The sequence below is a fragment of the Alligator mississippiensis genome, chromosome 2, assembly GCF_030867095.1.
Source record: "Alligator mississippiensis isolate rAllMis1 chromosome 2, rAllMis1, whole genome shotgun sequence".
Classification (NCBI taxonomy): Eukaryota; Metazoa; Chordata; order Crocodylia; family Alligatoridae; genus Alligator; species Alligator mississippiensis.
Genome location: NC_081825.1, coordinates 193,839,480 through 193,861,544, shown reverse-complemented (window position 1 = coordinate 193,861,544; position 22,065 = coordinate 193,839,480). Strand labels below are relative to the sequence as shown.

The 22,065-nt window shown below is 39.8% G+C and overlaps 1 protein-coding gene across 14 annotated transcripts in view; it reads right to left on the bottom strand.

Moving 5' to 3' along the window:
* SOX6 (SRY-box transcription factor 6) overlaps positions 1–22,065 on the bottom strand; it is a 532,213-nt gene that overhangs the window by 158,136 nt on the left and 352,012 nt on the right. For 12 of the 14 annotated variants that reach the window (XM_059722632.1, XM_059722633.1, XM_059722642.1 and 9 more), the window contains one exon: positions 501–624. In XM_059722632.1, the coding sequence (XP_059578615.1) occupies positions 501–624 (124 nt within the window). The remainder of the gene's footprint in view (positions 1–500; positions 625–22,065) is intronic. The other 2 variants (XM_059722637.1, XM_059722639.1) reach the window with 1 other exon arrangement.

Below are 22,065 nucleotides of genomic sequence, written 5' to 3'. Positions count from 1 at the left end.
TACAAGTCTGAATGATGATTGGGATTGAATTTCTGAAACCTTTTTATTCACATTGAAATCAAACAGAAAGTTGCCCATGTGAAGCATGATAATTAAATTATACCTGCTTTTGCTTTTATCACTAATTAAGGCTAAGAATTTTTGCACAAAAGATGAGAATGTATACTATACATGCTACAGATAAGACACATAAGAAAAGATATGTACCTTTTGTATAAAGAAACAGGGTGTGCCAAATGCAAATTGGGAGGCAAGTGGGTCAATAAATACAGAGCAGATGGTTTTGTGGGATATGGTAAACTGATTATGGTGCTCAATACCCAATTTTCCTTATATCCCTTATAAACCCAGAAGTTATTTCTAATGAGACTTACAAAACTTCAAATTATTTTCACTCAGCTAGTCCTTTTGTGTAACATCAGCTATACCAGACAGATCACAAGAGAAGTCACAGCTAATATCTTAACATGTTGAATACCTTCATATCCCTGTCAACTTACCTGGCTTGTAAGTTATTCCTGGGGGGAAGAGGAATCCCTGCTGGGCTGCAGCAGCCGCTGCCAATGTCCGCTGGTCGTGTGGAAAAATTGGGATCATGAGCGGAGGCATGTGACCCTGAACCTGCTAAACAGAAGAGAGCCTCTGATCAGAAATAGCACAAATTTGTCTTGACAGGTATTTCTCCAGCACTGATAGTGTTCTTGTGTTCATACAGTCCCACAGAAGCTTCTCCTTAAAGTAATCCTTGCCAATTTCACATTATCACATCAAAGTCCTCACTAACATTGTTTCCCCTTGGTGTCAAAGGTGTAACAGTCTCAGTGAACTCCACTTTCTCCTACTTCTGGCTGATTCCTTTCTTATTATTCCTGGTGCTTGCATTTTACTATATGAAAAAGATATCAACCTTTATAAATATACCATAAAGATTCTTTTTAAAAATCTGACATGCATTTTTATTACTTTTTCATATTTTTCTTCTTTGGGTGCTTGGATATTACATTGACAGGCATTTCAGAGGTATCTTCATATCTAAAAACCCATTCTGACATCCATATATTAATGTCCTTAGGGCAATTTTAATTCTGGGATCTTACACTATTGCATTGTTAGTGTATGTATATATATCTATCCTATGTTAGTATATATATACTATATATATATGTATGGTGAGATATTGAAATAACATACCTGAATTGTTGGTATACATATATACCAACAATTCAGGTATGTTATTTCAACATCTCACCACAGTATGCTAAATAGTCTCCTAGACAACACCCTAGCTCTTAAGATTTAAGGCTACAACATCTTGGCTCCCAATTAAACTAATATCCTTTGCCATGCACACCTCTCTGTAACACATAAATTGCTTGTCTGTCTAAGCAGTTTTATAGCTTTATGCACTATCATGTAGCTCTGTAATTATGGAGTTGTATTCAGAGACCAGTTCAGAATAAATCCTACTATATCAAATTTCATTTGACCTTAATAAACGTATCAAAGAACACAAACATGCAAAAGCAGAAAATTCTTCACCTTATATCAGCACTTGTATTCCACATATGGAATCGTGTCTTTTAAATTCATGTTTTAATTTCCTGGTTTCTTTATTTATGCTATCCACATATCAGAGATACTGGATAGGATCATATGTAGTTTTTTGCCTACCTCCCCTCCACCAAATTACTGAAGGGTTGACAACAGGATTTTTCTGATTAGTAGCAAAGTAAACATCTAACAGTTTATATATCAAAACTAGGAAGTGTAGAAAGGAATTATTTTTCCAGAAGGAAAGAATTTTTGCCTTCTTATCCCACCATAAATGGGTGGTATTAAATACTATTAAAAAGTTAAACTAAACTTCAAGTGATTTCTTTTCATTTTAATTCCTAAAAACTTTTTTTGGCCAAATCCCATATGTTGACCTATGACATTGTTTAAATAGCGTCAAATTTTCTTGTCATATCCCTGTTCCTTTCACAGCCACTGATGCAGTGCAGAAATGCTACTGTGTATGTCTATGAGGGTTAATTTACCAACAACTCTTCTCTGGGGAAAGCCCTAAGATGTAGGTTAATAAAGGTCAAGCAAAAAATAAACACTTTACAGTATTTTTCTGAATCCATTTCTCAAGAAAATCAACTTATAATAAAAAGGTCTTTGTGCAATTACTGCCATAGCGCTGGGGCGTGAAAAAAACTAGCTTTGGGAAGCTATTTCTTTCATTTTAGCTGAGGTAAGCCTAGTTGTGAATGTTAGCGTATGAGCTCAGCTTGGTTAAATTGGAGTTGATCCCCACGTGCCCAATACCAGCCTTAACTTCTGATATAATGGCATTAAGTTTTATTGTACATTACTTGAATGTAAGTGTGCAACAAGTATAAACAATGTCAGTGTCTGACAGAGGGAACAATTGGAAGGATTTGAATTCTCTGTGTTTCACAATCATCTGCAGTTTTCTCAAGGTAGATTCTAATCCAACTGATCCCTCCTGGTCATCAACAGCAGGTAGTCCTTCTAGGGGACTGGCACAGTGAAAGAGCACTGCTATATGTTCAGATTAAAGCAGGACAGAAGTCAGCTATAGAGCTGTTACACAGCTAACTTTATAGCTGGTTGGCTCATCTTATAGCTGGATAGTCATTATTATCTTGCAATAATTACTTTGCACATGTGGCTGGCCTAAAGCTATTGCATGATTAGCCAGTTAATTGCATAATCTATGTAACATAGTAGGGGCTTAAGGTACCCAAACTCTTCCTTCCACTTGAGGGTCTCAAGGTGCCAGCACAGGCACAAAAGAAATGGGGAAGGTAGGTAGGGAACCAACGCACACATCGATTCAGTGCAACCACAAAGACTCCATCAGTAGGGCTCTGAAGGAACACCGGGAGGGCATTTAAGCTCCTCTCCCTTGATGGAAATTTCCAAAGAAAGAAAATAACATATTCACTGTTACCAGGAGCAGATCCAAAGGGAGTTCAGCAGCATGGTTGTACCCACCCTTTTGGTGAGCTCAGGAGAGCTCTCAGCACCAGGTCTAGCTGGAGTCTCTGTCTTCACAGGGCTCTGAAATCTAAGGAGGTGAGTGCTTGCACCACTACCTGGCCCCTCCTTTCCTCTTTCCCTGACTTTAGTGGGCAGGGGGAGAGTCAAGCAGGGCAAACAGCAGCAGCACTCACCCCCTGGGCTCCAGAGCCTAGCAGGGAGTCTAGTCAGACCCTGTCCCAATTAGCTGGTGAGCTCAGGGCTCATGCAGAACTCCCTCAGGAGCTTGTTTTGGCCAAGCGGTGATTGCAGACCTCACTGTACATGCAGGAAAAATAAAAGAGGCATGTAACCTGTCTTAGCCCATTTCTGGACCCTGGTAGTTTCTGACAGTTCCCTATCAGTGATATCTAAAGGCTGAGAATCATACCTCATATGGTTTTTTTTAACATATCAGTCAATGACTTGCTGACAAGCTATTTAGGACTTTTTCTAACGTAGCCAATACGGTAGGTTCTTGGGTGCTTCAATCTTTGGTTGCCCAGCTCAGAACAACCTGTTACCTTAAGCTGAATAACCCGAAACAGCCACCAAAGTTCAAAATATTGGCCCTAACTTGCCCATGCCTCAGTACCATCAGTACCTATCTCACAAGAGTTATGTGAAACCTAACTAATAAGAAACGTATTCTCCCCTAGTGACTTCACCCAGACTTTGCCTAATGATAATTTTCAAACACACATCTGATTCCAAATGCCTGAAAATTATTTTTGAAAATCTCATGTTTCACTAAACAGTTAAAAATATTATCTTTGTATGCTCAGGCTATCCATTGCAATCATTATTTAAAATACATGCCCAAATATTGGGCCATATCTTTAGCTAACATAATCAGAATAGCTCCATGACTTCAGTGTGGTTTACATAGTCACACAGACTGTGAAATGTTTGCTTAATTGCTGGAGAAGGTTTTTTTTTCATACATATCAAATACTATTTTTAAGAAAAATCTAGGGCTTTCCTACATTTATGAATTAGGCTTTTGCTTGTTGTTGAGACATAACTAAACTCCTTAACTTTCTTGGACCTAAATCTAAAGCAATGATTATATTCATTGTTGATTTTGCCAAGAATTGTTTTACAAATAAATGTCTCTATTCTCAGCATAAAACCAAATGAATAGCACAGATGAACAGAGATATAGTGGATATACTGTTATAACTAATCCATGAGTTGTTAAAGAAGTAAAATGATTGCCAAAAAGTATGGTATTGACTCTTCATGCCTCACAACTTGATGTGTGTGTGAGTGGGTGCATGTGTGCATGTCTGCATGCATCTGTGTGTGCATGCTGGGGGAGAGGGTTGAATGGTGAACTTCATAAAATCGGCTTCTTGCCCAGAAATTTTAATTGCTAGGATGTTCCTCAGGTCTTTCTGAAAACCAAGACAGCAGCAGATGTATGAAGAACACTTAGACTCTGTCTCTTCCCATTCGTAAAAATAGCGTATTGTTGGATCGACACTTTCCCTTTTGTCTCCTCTGAGCTAAGTTGTTGATGATGCCATTTTTCGCCATCTGCCCCAGAGCTTCATTAAAGATACATGAATGGACTAACTGGCCTGATATCTTGTGAGGAACAGGTGCTATTGTTTGTCCCCAAAGACTTGCACTAAAGATCTGACTCAGAATACTTGAGAAAGAGCATCTGCAGCAGTCAGTCAGAGTAGCTTGGCAGAAACCTTGCTATGTGCTAATATGCAAACAGAGTGACACTCAGGGGGACTCATTTTCTCTTTCATGAAGATTATTTAACTTTTTTGTTACAGGCAATACATGTTTGTATTTGAACAATTGTATCTGTTTAATCCTTTTAACTGAGTGATTCAAGTCCTGGGTGAGTACCTTGATGCTTTATGGTATTTTGATCAACAGAAATCAAACTCTGACATTCTTCATTTTAAAGACTAGCCTTAAATAAGATATTTTTTATCACATGATAATAAGTAAAAGGAAACTGCCTGTAAAGGCTGGGTTCTTTGTTTGAAAGATTTTGAAGTATGTACAGAATATAATAAAAATAGTACAATTTATCAAATAGAAGCAGCTACTAAAAATTAAGAAAATCTTAGCAAGTATTGTCTAATATCTATCTAAAGTCTGACAATATTTGGGGAATAAGTGACAAAATTCATAGTATAAGGTGCAAGTCAGAAAGTAACTCTGGAGGGAAGCAACCTTGGATTTGGTTTTCCCTTGAATAGTAAGTGCTGGGTGCGGTCTTGATAAGGAAGGCAGGGTAGAGTTACACCTTAGAGACTAACTAAATCAGACTTGCATAAACTTTCACGAGTCTAAGCTCACTTCATCAAATGCCGTTTTGCATTTTTCCACTGACAGATTGGAATACCAACCTCATAGGAACCTGGCTGCTACAATCCTAGATGCTTTGTACTGTACGAAGAAAGAGGAATCCATGGATTATAAAAGGAATGTGGCCTTCAATAATAATGATTCAAATGAAAATTCTCTGCTTCTCTGGGACTAGGAACCCTACATATATAGTAAAAGTAAAGACTAAGTTGTAAGGTGATTCACGCTCCATGAAAAAAAATGCATCAGCAGATACATATTATATTTAATTTTGCTCAATTTGTTGGCCAAGAACTGGACTAGAAACAGTATTTTGAAGAATTTTGATGTCATCTACCTGTTAGATGATGAAAAATGGTAATGAATAATGTTCCTATGAGTTCCCCTTTATCTCTTCTATCAGAAGGAAGGGTATTTGTCTTCTAAAATTAAAACGGCCCTTAATTCAAACAGCACTATAGTCACCAAAAAAAAAGAAGAAAATTCATAGAAATCTATGGCCTCATTTTAAAAAGTCCTTGCTTCCCCTCATTTATATGAATTTGAAGTTCCTATTGTGCATAAGATCCCCTACTGCTGTGAGGCCTCCCAAACTATAAAACGAAATAAAAACATTAGCATAACCAGGTATGTCAACCTTAAGTAACAAACCTTCTACACAACATTCTCCATTTACAAATGTCTCCCTGCTAGTTATACTTCTTTAGTCTTCATGCTTTCCTGTACAACCATGCTTGACTAGATCCTCCACCCATAACCTTGCTTCAGGCATGGAGAAAGGCAGAGACATCTCATGCTGATTGCCTTCCCTTCCCAATTTTGAGAAAGCTTTTCTCTGAAGGGAGAGATTCCCCAAATTTGGAGATGAATCAGATAGTTCCTGATTCTTAGTTTCCCCAAGCCTGATGGGGAAACCAAAAAAAAAAAAAAATACTGAGTCTCTTTATTAATATGTGCTGGCTTCTTCCTTTTCACAGTGAAGCCTCCTTTTGGGAGTAGTGTGGAGATACAGACTGGGAAAAGGATCTTCCCCCAAAGATCAGGGGGTAATGGGGCAGAAGAGGCAGAACTGAAAAGGACAAGGAATTCATACATCTCTATTTGATTGCAGAAACCTTTTATATAAGGGACAGCTGACTTTAACTAACTTCTACTACCATCCTACCCTGGCAGTAGAATTTCTAACTCCTCAAGTTCAAATTTGCCAAGTTTCCTTCTCTTTGCATGGTTTATTTCAGCAGAGGGGAGAATGAAGTGCCATGGAGGGGGGGAAAGAAGGAAGCTAGTAATAATCTTTGTTATATTTCCTTTATTGGTATTCAATTTCCTTTGTTTTCTATGATAGGCATCAGTTTTAAAGGACACTCCCCTGGTCCAAATGTTCATCTAAGGGTGCGTCTACACATCATGGTGCTTTAATATTTCCTTTTGGACCCTATTGGAAGTATTAAAGCATGGCGCAGTACAGGTGGCACAGGGTTAGATTTCGCTGCCACATTGCCACAGCAGCGCTCTGTAACTGGGGAGCATGCTGCTACAGCGATGTAGCTGGTGATAATGTGCAAACCCACGTGATCGCTATGTCACCATACTATGCCGTATGGCAATGTAGCACATCATTACACCACCATAGGGCAACACGTTGACACACCCTAATTGGCTAAAATAACCCAGCATAAATCATTTTGACCATTTTTTCCTTATGCCTATAAATGATTGAGCCAAATCTTCAGCTGGTGCAAATCACTGGATCTCTACTGAACTCAGTGGAGTTGCACCAGTGTATGACAGCTATGAATCTGGCCTCTGGAATTTACTGCAACATAATGCTTGTCTGCAGTACAGGATTTGTATTTTTTCCTGTACTGGGAATGGGAAACAGAGAAAATATTGCAATGCTTTTGCTACTGTGGGAGATAAACATCAAGATGGTAATCTCTGTGTATAGTATTAAAGATGAAAATCTCATACAAAACTGAATAATAAAAACAAAATCGGGCAGGAACAACATTTAAGTATTAGCTTGACCCTCTACCAAATTAATACTGTTTTGAGCTACCCAAATAATTAAAAAGTATCCTTCCCTTAAAATAAATATATACTGCAGGTGACTAATTTGTTAAAATGTCCATAAGTAATTTGTGAGTGCTTTGCTCTGTTCAAGCAGTCATTACACTTTCAGCCTTTTTAATAGGATGCGTGTTCAAAATTCTCTCCATTTTTATCTATGTAGTTCAATACCCCAGTACATTTCCCCAGGTATTGGTAGTATACTAAGGAAAAAAATATGCATTTTCATAATTTCCAAAATACGTGTTTATATGACTGAACATAATGGCTCCATCTATCAAGCTAACAGAATGCATTTTTAAAACCCTCTTTAGATTTATTCCTATGAAAGGTCTTATTAGCACTAAAGGAGCTGTTAGTACCAATCGTGTAAGTAATACATGTTTTCAAATTTGCTGTGTACTGTATATGTTTACCTAATCTGCATTTTTAAAAATCTGTATATTATAGAAGGAGTCATTATTTTTTTGCTGCCATTTCAATTCTCATTTATTTCCAGGACTGATACTTTTCTCATATATGAGTATCAGTAAAGTATCAGTTCTGGAAATTATATATAAAATGTATTTAAGAAACGAAATGTAACAGTTTGTACACATTCATCCCTAAACCGCAATAATTTGGTGGTTATGCATGTGACTGAAAATACTGCTTTGAATTTGATCATTTAAACAGGCAGACACTGATCTTTAAATGCTTGGCTATGTGGAAACCAACACAGCTACTCCCTTGCTTAAAATTAACCACATGACTATGTGTTTGCAAGGCTGGTCTTAAGCTTCCTCCATGTATCTCTCCTAGTGACCCATCATCATGAACTGCCATATGAACAATCATCGGATCTTGGTCTACAAACAGTCTGTTCTGTCAGCAGCAGTAATGGGATAAGAAGAAAGGCTTGTTGGGTTTTAAGTAGTATGCTTTGGCTACTTTATGCTTCTCTAGTGATGCAAAATAACTATAAATTTTGTTTAACTGTCCAGCCAGAAATAATTTTGTACCTATTCTGTCCCAAACTGATGCAAAGCCATTGGAGCATATCAGGATGTCTGGTCCCAGGATTTTCACTTATGACCTTTCCAGGATTTAAATTAGTGTGATTCAACATCAAGTATTCCAACAATGCAAAGTTAAAGTATGACTATAGAAGCCAGTACTACAAACACATGTGCAATGTCTGGCCTGAATAGTCCCATGGAAATAAGGAGGACCTTGAATAAGGAATGACTACCCCTGAGAAAAGGACTGTGGGAATTTTTTCCTTTTTTTTCCCTACCAAAAGCAATGACCATGCAACTATGACATTGTGCTCATCATATTTCTAACTGTGCATCATATTTACTGATATTTAGGAAAAGACCTAATAATGTGAAAGCATTTCATAGGGAAGTCATTGAAGAAAAAAAAAGAAACCCACTACTGAATTTTCAGATGAACCCTAACTGGCATTTATTCTCTATCTGTTCAATGTTTCATTATGAAATGAAGGGTTAAGTCCTAAACACAGGAATGTCCTGGACTGCAAACCTGTAAAGGCTGCAAACATGATAAAATTCTGAGGCAGCATAACCTTTAATTCTGTATCTGACAGCACAGAAAAAAAGGGTTTTAAAAGTATTATGTATGGTTCTATTTTTATTAGTTTCCTGATGTAGTGCTCTGTTTGTACCCAGCTATGTGGTTATACACTTCCAGGAAATGCAGAAGTCATCTGAAGATGATTTTATAAAGTTAAGAATATGATAAATGGTAATTAAATGTGTTTAAATTGTCTGTGTTTTAAGAAACTCTCACTAGGAGGGAAGGAGAACATCTCTGCTATAAAGAAATAAATAAAACATGTTATGCAAAAGTGAATTTATAGTTCATTTGGAATTAGAGATCTACCACCTTTTCAATCCATACAAATGCATAATCTTGTCAATTAAATATTATTGTTAAGGTCTAGTAGTATGTTAAAATCACTTTAAAGTGCAACTAAGGAAAATTCATGTGTGTTTATTACTCCTTAAGGGTCTATTAGTGGGTATTTTATTCAGATTCGTGTTGTAAAATCTGCATAAACTCAGCATATTGTTATCCCCAAGTGTGCATTTGTTTGGTTAAAGCATAACAGCAAATCTCAATTTCTGCAACTTCTGGAAAAGTCAAGAGAACTAAAACAGTCCTAATTTTAATCAGATACAAACAGTTATCACTACAGAAGTGAAGAGTTGACTATTATGCAAATCATCACAGTTAGTGGTCACCAAGCCATCACAGAAGACTGAGCAAGTCAATTATTTCAGATATTTCCAAAGACTAGTGAAGATGTATGCTTCTCATTTGCACCTTGTCTTATTTTTGCAGAAATATAAAAAATATTGCAGTCTGATGACTGTTGATATTTTTAAGAGAAACTCCATTACTTGGGATCAGATTCAAATATAAACTTTGCCAATATGTTATGACTGGTTTAAGTTTTTTACAGAGATATCAAAGCATGCAAAAATTTTAGCTGCATTAAAAACTCCTCTTGATGAAACAATCCAGCCATTCATACTGACATCTCAGCCTTATTCCCATAGATCCTTTCTGACACAGGGTTCCTATTCTGGCAAAAGCCATCTATTTGTTATTAACATCAAGTTAAATCCATCACTAGGAAGGTATGGAATACACAGGATGAGAAATCATCTTATTGTACATAAATGCATGTAACGCACACCCTTTGTTAACTCAAACCAACTGTTCTAGAAGAGGTGGAAGAGAAAACCTATTATGATGCATCTGAACACCCCCCGCCTCCTTGCAAGAGTAAGAATTACACAATAGAAATAGATATATATTTTTGCCATTTAAAAAATTGTAATATAAACCAGAGGTAAAATCGAGGCTCCACTGGACTCAATAAGAATTTTGCCATTTACTTCAATGTAGCCAGGTTTACGCTGTAGATTCCCTTTCTTAAATTCTCTTTATGCTCACTAATCTTCAAAGAGATCCAGGAGGTACTGTGGTTAGTGTACCATGGCAATACTAGCACAGCACTTCATACCACTAGAAACCATATTCTACAAACAATAACTTGTTCATTCTCATATATTCCTCTTGAGGAAGGTATTATATCTCCTTTTTATACAGAAAGAAACCGAGGCACAGAAACCCTGGCTCCCTACTATACTATGTCTTTTATTGCCCCTTATCCCTGTGCAAAGTGAGTCAAGCAATTCCATTCTGATCTGATGCCTGTAACTTCTGTATCTACTGCGCACAGCAGTCAAGAGCTAAAGAAGGTTTGAGGCTGTAGTTAATCAGGGAAGTCAAGTAACTTGCACAGGTTAGTAACAGAGCCTAAATTTGGTGGCTTTTGGTACATGTACAAATGGTTGTTCATGGCTTAGGTGCAGTTCTTTGAATGTATTGGGAATGTGAGTTCAAAACTAGGATGCAGTTTGTGCATGGCATGCCTTTTCCTCACCGCACTGATTTCAGTAGTCATTTGCTCTCACAGGGTACTGTTATGGGTTAGCTTTAAACCATTCTAAATCTGTGGAATGTTAGGCAGTAGTAAAATTAGAGTAGTTTCAAAGCAGTTGCAGGTTACGCTTAATGCCATTTCTCACATGCACAACTGTAATTTGCCACTAGAGGGCTTGGCAAATCAGGGTGTGTCCTTGAGCCAGGACCCTATCCCTTCTCTGAAGCCCAGGGTTAACCAAGGCATGCCTCTCTGGGCTCCATACTCTCACTTCCCAGCAGCTCTGCTCCCAGTGCAGAGCTGCCAGGGGTTAACCACAGCAGGAGCCCAGGGAAGCATGGCTCCCTGGGTTCCTTGTTCTTGCCACACTCAGGTCTAGGCAGACCTTTTCTCCACAGGAACATGGGAAGCTGAGGAGGGACACCATAACCCTCCCTCCCCCCCACCCCCCGATCAGGTCGCCTGGGATCCTTGGAGCCAGCAGTATGGCGCCATGTGGACCGATACCATATCACTGGGGATGGGTGCAGGTTTTAGCTTCGGGCCCATACCACCCCATGGGAGCTTACAAAGTTTATCAGGGGCAGAGTGGCTGGGAGCCATGAATCCTGGGATACTGGATGATTGAAAATTGGTCACCTTATCCCTATGGAGCAGACTAACAATGCCCTAGTTCAAGCCAGGTAGGATGACTCAAAGATAACCCTCACCCAAAGTGGCAAACCTTATAAGCCTTAGCACAGTTTAACACCCTTTAATGTATGGGCCCTCCCATTGTAAATGCCTTTATAATGGTTTAAAGGTAATCTATTATGCCACCCATAGGCACCCTCTAGAACAGGGGTGGGCAAAATATGGCCCATATCCCAGTAGCAGTGGCTCCTTCTGGCTGCTGGTGCCAGACCCAGCCTCACTGCCCAGGCATCCCAGCCTGTCTGCCCCACACCCACCACCAGGGGCAGGATCCTTGTGAGCAGGAAGCAGATCACAGCTCTACCCCATCCCTGTGCTGTCACTACTCCAAATCCTGGCCCCAGCCCCAGACGTAGCTCCCCACCCAGACACATGCTGTGTCCTTCATGGAGACCCCAGGATTGTGGGGCCATGACAGCGTGGGGCTGCGGCTGAGGCAGAGCCCCAATTCTGTGGGCAGGGGCATCTGGGTAGTGCATTGTGGCTCTGACCCAACCCTGTAATGTTACCACCCCAAGATCCTGGGATCTCCATGGAGATTGGCTGGGAACCACATGGGCAAGGTGCATGGCTAGGTAGGGAGCTGTGTCTGAGGCTGGGGCCAGAATCTTGGGGCAGTGACAGCATGGGGCCAGAGCAGAACCACGATCCACCCCTGTGCTCCCCTGCCCACAAAACCCACACTTGTTGCAGGGGCATGTGGACAGCAGATCTTAGTTCTGCCCCAGCTCCATACCATCACCACCTCAAGATCCCAGGATATTCTGAGCCCAGCTGTCCATCTTGCTCCCAGCCACAGCCCCATTCCAGCCACCCAGCTGCATGCCCTGCCCATGCAGGTCCCATCCCTGGTTGTGGGTGAGGGGTGGATGGACCAAAGTGCCCAAGCAGTGGGGATGAAACTGACAGCAGCAGCAAGAAGGAGCTGCTGCTACTAGGGATTCCAGGAAATGGAGTCCAGTCATGGACTGGATATGACATTTTGCCCAGCCCTGCTCTAGAACATGAGGTGCCTGCACAGATTTTATAAAGAGATGGTATTAAAACCTTTCCCAATCCTAAATATATAGAGACTAGCATGAAACAACATCTTCTTTGAAAAATATGTCTCTTATATTTTTAATGAATACTTAATAGCTATTTTAATATCATATTTGCTTGCATACAAGACAAGGTTTCCCCTCTCCCCCCATCAGCATGGAGGAAAAGCCCCTCACCTAACACTTGCATACAAAGAAACTTCATTAAATACACTATCATGAAATTGCTGTGAAAAGCAACATGTCCTCAGTAATAGAAATCAACTATGAAGTTGACTGAATGCAGCAACACTAAGCATGACTATAAAGTACATGGCCTATATTGGGAAACCACACTGATGGGAACCTATCACAAGGTTAGGTTAGGGCAGCCCATGTGAATAAGACATAGTACTTATTGCACTTAGTCCCCTACAGCACCGACTTTTCCAAGTCATGGTGAGCCTCTTTACTCACACAGGTGAGCTATGGCTTTCTTTTCTATTTCCAATTATTCCTGTTTCTTCACCAGCCTTAAATGTCTGGCAAACGTCAACAAATGGGGCCCCAAACAGTTCACCCAGAATCCCTCTGTCACCCACTCTCGCAAGCTGCTGCATGTGATTAGTGTGACCCTGCCCTCCAAGTTGCCCTGTGCTTCATCTGCATATAAATCTTTGGAGGATCCCAGGACTTGTGACAAGAACATCCAATTCCAGCCATGAGCAGAGGGCTAATTAACATATGGATCCTTTTGGGGAGGTATCTAGAGTCCACACACATACTAAGCAGTGCTGAGCTGTGTGGTCACCATGGTTGTAGTGCTGTTGACTCTGTTGGGGCCCAGCCCAAGGAACTATATGATAAATCATGAGCCTAATATCATGCATAGTTTGTACTTTATATAAGCAGGTATAAAAGTGCTGCTTAAAAGTGTGTGTATACCTGTGCTAAACTTGTAGCAATTAAAAAAAAAGGTAAAATACATCAATTCTGGATGAACTAAGTCTATGGGTACTATATGTAAATTACTACAGGTGTGTTTATGTCAAGGTCAGTGTTTTCAAATTTGCACCTTAGTTTTACATGTTCAGGGACAGTAGGGTCTGACAGTAAGGGGGGGGGGGGGTGGAGCTGCTGAGGAAAGAAGTTGGGGGGAGGCAGAGGGCAAGGGACCTACCTGACTCTCAGATTTATTTTCCCTGCTGTAGTAGTGGGAGGGGGACAAATTCAAAATAAATCTCCAATAATTAGATGCTGTATCTGGATAATTGTAAACACACACATTTTCCATATACAGAATCTAACTGGTGGGTCTTATATTCAGGGTTGTCTCATATTTGAGTAAATACGGTAATTGATAAATACTTTAATAACTAATAAAAGTAACAAAACTTTATGAATATGGAAGGTCTGGACTGAAGCAAAAGGATTATTATTGGCAATTAGGTACAGCACTAGTTTAATGAAAAATCTCTAGTGTCTAGAGATTACAGTCAAATCTGGATAATGATAACGTGCAAAACTTGGTATGTTGTATGCCTCTTTCCAGGATTCCACATAATTTAATCATAATTTAACATGATTTTGCTGTCTTTACTAAAAGAGAGACCCAAGTAACCAGTGTTTCAAAATAACCAGTATATCCACAAATTAGGACTGAAGTGGATTGGCCAAGCACTAACAATAGAAAAATAATTGTAGATTTGGGATTAAGAAACAGAGTGCTTCTTACTTCTAGTCTTATACTCAGATGTAAACTTCTCTGTACACAAACTAATTTAGCTTAAAGTAATGCTATGAGCTCTTTACTTTTTGCAGAATTTAAGACACATTTGTGAAAACTTTTGAAAGGGAGAAACTAACAATAATATGCCTGAATGCCCTGACCATAAAAGAATAGATAAGTTATCTTTTATATGCCAGAGCCAGGGTACCTCTCAAACATGAACCTGCATCATTCTACTGCTCTTCTCAACAGTAGCAGTCAGTTCAAGGAGGAACATCGACTTTAATTCAGAATTTCACAGTTTATGTTGCAAAATCAGTGTTACTTAAAAATAGCTTTCAGCTCGTGAATAAACCTTTGCTATGAATCCCACAATCACATCCACTCTGGTGTGGCATTGTTTTCAAAGGTGTAGATATTTCTTTCAGTTCCTCATGACAATCGGCCAGAATCAATAACACAAAGCTTTTCTTCGATTCACTTTTACTCCGCCTGACCAAACAGCAATGAAGACCGTTTCCTTTGCAACTGTACAGTGCCTGTAGTTTCTATGATGAAATACACAGGCAAATCTACATAGAATTATTGGTCAATAACAATGAACCTTTGTCCAGCTGTGACTATTTCCACTCCCCCCACCCCTACAGCCAGGCCTTATCTGCTCAGGAAATGCCTGTTTTAACTGACAGGTAGGAGATTAAATCTACAGCTGCTGAAACACAATCTCCGCTCTGTTAGATAGGCTTTCATTGAAAAGCACTACAAACACATAATTTGTTTATGTTGTACCAGCAATCTTTGACAAAGCAGACTGTCTAGCTGAGACAAATGTGGTTAAACCCATTTATTGTATTATTTCTGCTACATGGAACAAGCTCTTAAAACGTAGCAACTAGACAAGGCACAAAGCTCTAGCTGTCTAAAGAAATCAAGAATAGATGACTTCTTGTTACACTAGCCCCCTTTACACAGTATAGCATATTCCCTCCTGGAAAACATCTACTGCAATTTCTCTCTCTCTGTCTCTCTCTCTCTTTAGTGGGTGGATCAATAATGTTTATGTTTTAAAGTTTCTTTTGTTTCCTTCAGCATCAATGGATATAAAATAACAAAGTCAGTCACTGGCTGCCTTAACATTTAAAAAACTGGATAATATTTTGCAGGCACAACCTCTCAAACAATATTTTTTCCAGAGATACAGGATCTGTTCCTGCTATCTTGACAGAGGCAATATTCTGGCTTCCATTAATTTTTGCCTGAGTAACAGAACGAGAATTGGCCCCCACTCTCACTGTTTCAGATCATCAATCAAGTATTTCACAAAGCAGTGTTTCATTTTTGTTACCCTTTCTGTTTTATTTTAAAATAATAATGCTGGCTGGTTATTTAAAATAAAGGGTACAGCACACTGAGGAAATAATAAGTGGTTATAACTTGGAATTTCCAGATTGATAATTACCTTTTTCATTATTCAAAGGCTTTAAAAGAAAATACATCTTTTACCTCTGGTTTCTCATGGATATTTATTGCTTCTCAGTAAGTTCCTCACAAGAAGTTATAGGCAGCACATACTGGAAATTACAAGGACCACATTTGACCCTCCAAGGATCCTCAGGAATTCCTACTGACATCAGCAGAGCAGTGTATACACTCTTGAGAGCATAATACGGCCCATATCAATCTCTGCTTTCTATATTTAAGACTCTATTCTCTAGCTGTTGTGCATATGTATCTGCAATTAACATTGCTGGGAGTCATGTGCGCACATTAACTAGAGAGATGCACTCCATGACTGCTGCATTAAAAATTCTTCCCTTCATGTGAAATTCAATAAATGATTTTTCCCAGGTATTATTACAATAGATGTTCACTACGGAAAGTTTTACAAATTAGAGAATTGTCCCTCTGATGGTTAATCATAACTAAGAGGAATAAAAATAAGAAAGTTAATCAACATTTAAATGTTTTATCAATCAACTTAGTTCTACCACAAGACACTTCCCCAAGGGCATTCTCCTACACACTCTTTTGCAATCTGTTAGTGTTCTTTTTATTATTATTTTACTTAATCTTAATTGTAACATTCATCTTTGGATTTGAGGCGAAACTGTTCAGAGCTAGTATACAAGCTGCCAGTCAGACCATTCTGTTTGGCATAAAATTAAAAAAGTATGCAATAAACTGTCTGAATCCATAGGGAGTCTCTGAAACAGCATGGATAATGAGGGGAATCCATAACAGACATAAACAAACCCAGAAAGATGTCTGGGGCCAACATCATTATGTAAGATATATGCCCAAGATATATGGGCAAACGTTTGAATGTTCAACTTCAAACTCAGCCTCTTTTACATTGATTCGATCTCAGCGTGAGGTTCAATTAATAAACAAACCTTGCCTTTGGAAAATATTTGGAACTAGAATTATGTATTATGGCCTAGCCACTCACTACCTGTGGTATAAAGACACGCTCTTACTATACAGCCCTTGTAACGCAGAATTGTAAAGAAAATTAGATACCCACACTACCTGGGAAGCAGATGCAATTTTCAAGTTCTGGCACAACTTTTAAACAGTTATTATGCAAAGATGGTGTTTCAGTGTATGCCCCATGGGTGCAGGACAAGATTTCACGTGAAAAATTAGGGCCCAGTTCAAGTCTAAGGGCTTTGGTTCACACTTCCCATGTTTTTTAAATATGTAAGCCATATTCTCATAAAGGATACAACAATAACACCAGCAAATCTTTTTTGGTAATTATTCATTTCACTATAGAATAGCTTCTTTGCTATGCTTGGCTTGTTAAAAAAATGCGTTTTGCTCACCTCAGGGTACAGCATTAGCCTGAGTATTTGCTCTGTTCCTTTTTTCCAGGTTTTGTTTAAAAATTCTTCTTAAACTTGGAGATTAATCACTGCTCAGAGGGTGAAAGAATTTACAGTAGCAGCTGAAGTGCCACTTTTTTTCAAAGTAGGCACTAGTTACTACTGGCACTTTTTACTTACATTGGAACAAGGAGATATGAAAGAGGCACAGAGAAAGGAAAGGAGAAAAAAATTAATTAAGAGAACAAGGGGGAGGGCTGGCCTGAAGGTACAATCACAGTCTAATACACCATCAGCTCACAAAGCAGAGTCACTGTCTTGGGCTCCCTGGGCTGGTAAGGAGGTGAGAGGAGCCAGTATATTCCACCCTAATTGTGGCATTTCTCAAGGCAGCCAGATCCAGAAAGGCAAGATAGAGGCTGGCAATAAAAGAAATTGGGCATAAATATCCCAGGAAAAAACCCTGCCATTCACTCATCCAATAGATATGGAAAAGATAAAAGACACTTCTCTCTTCAGGTCTCACACCAATTTTAATATTTTGTCTTCAGCCATTGTGCTACGAACCAGAGAATTTGTGATGCATGGTGTGTTCTTTCAGCCTGTTCTCTTTAACTGGCTATGTGTTTGCCTCCACTTGCCCTTACCAGGTTTATGACAGTGTCCAGGATGTACTATCATTTTGATGAACTTTTAAAATGAATTTTTGTTTTCATTGTGACAACCAACACATCATACAACTGGAACCAGAGCAGATACTGGTTCTAGTGTGGAATGGTTCTTGTGTTCTGGGCACCTGTGAGATAAACTGATGAGAGACATGAGAGTTGTCTCTGACATCCCGTTATGGATGGTGACTGTGCTAGTGCACTCTTATCTATGTACTTTTTAAGGGGGTAAGGGCACCATTCAATGTTCAACTGCAGCATGGGTCCATTACCTTTGATTATGGATTGGTTTAATTTAACAGGTCAGATATTGACTATGCTGCTGAATGCTTTGGCTGTGTATTTGCTGCATTTCAACAGCATATGCATCCCTGAGATCATCACCATAGAGCCGGCAGGCATGCATGGGCACTATGGGTGTGCACAGAGGTTATATTTTTCACAAGATGAGACTCCCAAAGGCACTCTACAGCTGTAACGTGACAAACGTTCATGATTGCAGAGCGCTTTTAAAATGGCCATTCATGAGAAAATTTAGCTCTTGTCTGATGAGCTATCATATGAAGGCACTCTAGGGCAGAGTGCCTTAGCGAACCTGTGTACAGGTTCACAGTGAGGGTTACTTTGTGTCATTCCATCCGCATCCCATGTGCAGGGCTGCCCTCTAGCCTTGGGCAGGCAGAGCTTGTCTCCTCTGCCATGGGCCAAGCCCTGCCCTATGCATTGGGACTGGGGAAGCAAGCAGGGGGGGAGAGACCCCTCTCCCCGCAGCGTGCCTGACTGGGCTGCTCATTTACCTGGTCCCAGGGGCACTGCAGGGAGAAACACTATCCCCCTTGTCTCCTCCCAGCCAGGCTGTGGTGCTCAGCTGGCCAGAGGGAGGAGGCAGGGCTGGGATGAAAGGGTGTCACTGACAGCCCAGGGGCAAGGCTGGCCACAGCAGCTCCAGGCAGGCAGGCCGGCCACTTGGCTATGTCTATGGCTATGGCTATAGCTAGCCCCTTCAGCTGCTCTCAGCAGTCTCCAGCAGCCCCCAGAGCCTGCAGAGCACACTGAGAGGCATGCAAAAGTGCCTCCTGCCTTCTGGCCTTGGCTAGTGCAGGGAGGCTCTGAGCCCCATCCCCTCCACCCCCTTTCCCATCACATACCAAACAGCTGTTGTGTTCAATCACACTATAACTTCTAGCAGTTTTGTGTAAAGCACAGAAGTTACAGCGTAATCACAAGTGCCCTCCTGCACTTCTGTACACACCCTATATTGTGCATAGCTCTATTATAACAGTAGAGCACGATGGTGTTTGTGTACACTCACATTCAAGTTATTACAGCTTTTTTATTGTACTCTTCCAATACACCTCAACCTGTTACTGGTTCTCCCTCCTGCAATCCTAGATTGTATTTAATTCATCCATTTGTTCTCTATGCTCACTGTCACACTGGCTTGTGCTGATACCACCAGCTGCCATAACCTGTGGGCTATGCATAATAATCTTTCCCATCTGAATTATCTACCATGGTTACTGGAAATCTGTTGTGTGTTGTGTTCCCAAGAGTTGTAAAAGAAGGTACTTTTACAGCAATTATTTGGTAAATATTGCCTTTTTCCAGTGAACAGCTACCCTCACTGGAACTGTATCCAATGGTAGCCGCAAAGACTGCACTCTGTGCTCCAATCAAATCCATACAAATGTGCATTTTGTACTTTCCAGTGCTAAAGTAATGACTGGAATGTATTTTCCTTGTCATGCTTCATCCATACTGCACGGGAAGCAATCAGCTCCCTAACATTTCACACAAGTTCATTGTAAAATATCTCAGGTAAAAATCATCTGATCACTGTTCACTGATAATGCTTTTTTGTGCAGCTAATATGCATGCTTGGTTTTTTTAAAATATACTTCTGAAATAAGAAATGAAACATTTACAAACAATATTCATCTACAGTTTCAGTAGCACATAATAAAGATATAAATTACTCAATTCCCCTGACATGCTTCACTAAAGCTAATGCATGCCCTTTCAAACAAAACTAAACACACCTGTAGGTACTGCCTAGTTTTATTTTTATTTAAATAAGATGGATTTTAAGAACAGATTTCCAGAAAACAAACTCTCTCTAAGGGCCCGATTCTCATTTCATTTGCATAATGTAAATCAGAAGGCTTTCCACTGAAGTCAACAGAGCTGTAGCAGTGTAATGCTGATGAAAAAAGATCAAAATCAGGTTGTAAGAGGATCATTTTTAAAGTGTGCATATATATTAATATCATACTCCAAAAGAATCAAGACTATCAGGCTAAATGGAGCAATGCAACAAGTAGAACATTTCAAATAAATTTGATACTGCGTTCTATGCTAATCAAATTCTTAGTCAGACCACCCATAGCAGAGGGGGGGGAAAAACCTCCACATTGTTTGCAATAATATGGAAGGAAATTTAGTGTATATTCTCTTCTTCCTGCATTTTCCAGCTAGATTAAGCTGTTGTCTTCACAATTGCCTCCCAGCTGCTGGGACTTGTGAAAACAACAGACCCTGCTCTGTTGTCTGCAGAAAGCCTGGATTGTTATGAGTAACTTTATTGCAGGCACATGAGTGTGTTAAGACTTTAAAACACGCTCAAATGTCATGTGCGCACCCAGTGACGGGCAAGAATAATTATGAAAAAACAAGAATTCTATGTCTATGAAACAGTGTCAGACAAAATGGGCTATTCATTGTGTTCCTTTGGGAATGCCTGGACTCTCCAGCCAGAAAACAAAAAAGGCACTTTTTTCCTGCCGTAGGCTGAATGCTTAGCTTTGCCATCTGAGCCCTAAGAAAACATGGGCCCCCTCTCTAACTACTGGCTGGCCTGCACACAGTAAAAAGTATTAATGCTCCCCTTTTTTCCAGCAGTCCCCTCTGTGTAGGCTGTGGCCAATGTAAAGTCAATGCAAAGACAAAACAGTTTGCCTAACATTAGTAAAAAAAACATCTCTCTCATACAGTCTGAAAATCCCTCTGACAGAGGTTTTATTCAAAGGCATACCCCTTCTGTCCTTCGGCAAGTTACCGTAGCTACTGTTAATGCTTTTAGCAGGTAATAACCATTGCCTGCTGCTAGGCTTAAAACTTTCTAAGATACTGACAGATGAAGCTACAGAGGAGCCAGATTGTGTGCACTTGTTAAGCTACCTGCTTCGTAAAGTTGCCTCCTTCACTCACTGCTGCCCAATGTCTTCATGTGGCTCCCAGTCAGAATGTGCTTGCACCATAAAGGACCAGTCCAAATGAAATGCCCATTCAACTCAATACCAATTCACTTCTATTCCAAATTTTCACCAGAGGTTCAATGAGTAGACAATTCTTCCTGACCCAACTGTAATAACTGTATCGACTTTCAGCTGGATAGTAATGAATTACAACCAACTAAAAAGGCTTTCCAGGTGGTTCAAATGTATAATTAATACATCAGATCTTCCTTTGCCCACAGTGATCATTCAAACTAAGCAATCATGTTTATCTCATCTCTGTGTTATCTCTTGATCTACTATTGATTTGGTACATTTGACTAAGGCCTGAACCACTTTAAATGAGGTGACTATTTCAATTCACAATTAAATCTGAGGAAATTACATTCAATATGTTTTGATGTTCCATTGAAGCTAATGGGACAGCTCACGTTGACTTAAATGGGAGCTGAATACCTGTATCTTATTTCATTAGCCATAATGAGGCCAGATTCATCTCTGGAGGTTTTGACCCAATACCTAAGAATGGAGTCACTTGCTTAGGGAATCTAACATGGCCTTTCTTTCACCATGTTTGAGGCAAATTAGGGATGTAAAAAGCAGGAAACCAGTGGTTCGAGTGGAGGTGTGTGGCGCAAGAGCGGGGGGGGGGGTGTATATTTATCCATTTAATGGACTACCACTTTCCCCATGATTCCTGATGCCCTCTGATTCTGAGTATATAAGAAGGTGGGACCTGTTTCAGAGCATTCCTTGTCCCTCCTGGTTTGAAAGTCCAGGGTTACCCTCAAAAGCATAGGTCTTCAAAGCAGAAACATAATATACTACCCACTGAACCACTGGGCCAGCCATGAATTTGTTTTAACAATCCAACAACATCACCATTTCTCATTCATCCACTTAGCTTAATTTTCCTACCATCACTTTCATTGCTGAGGTTGTCTCTATTAAGCCATTTTTTGTGCATCATTAACTTTTAACCAGGCATCGATAGCTTTATTGTT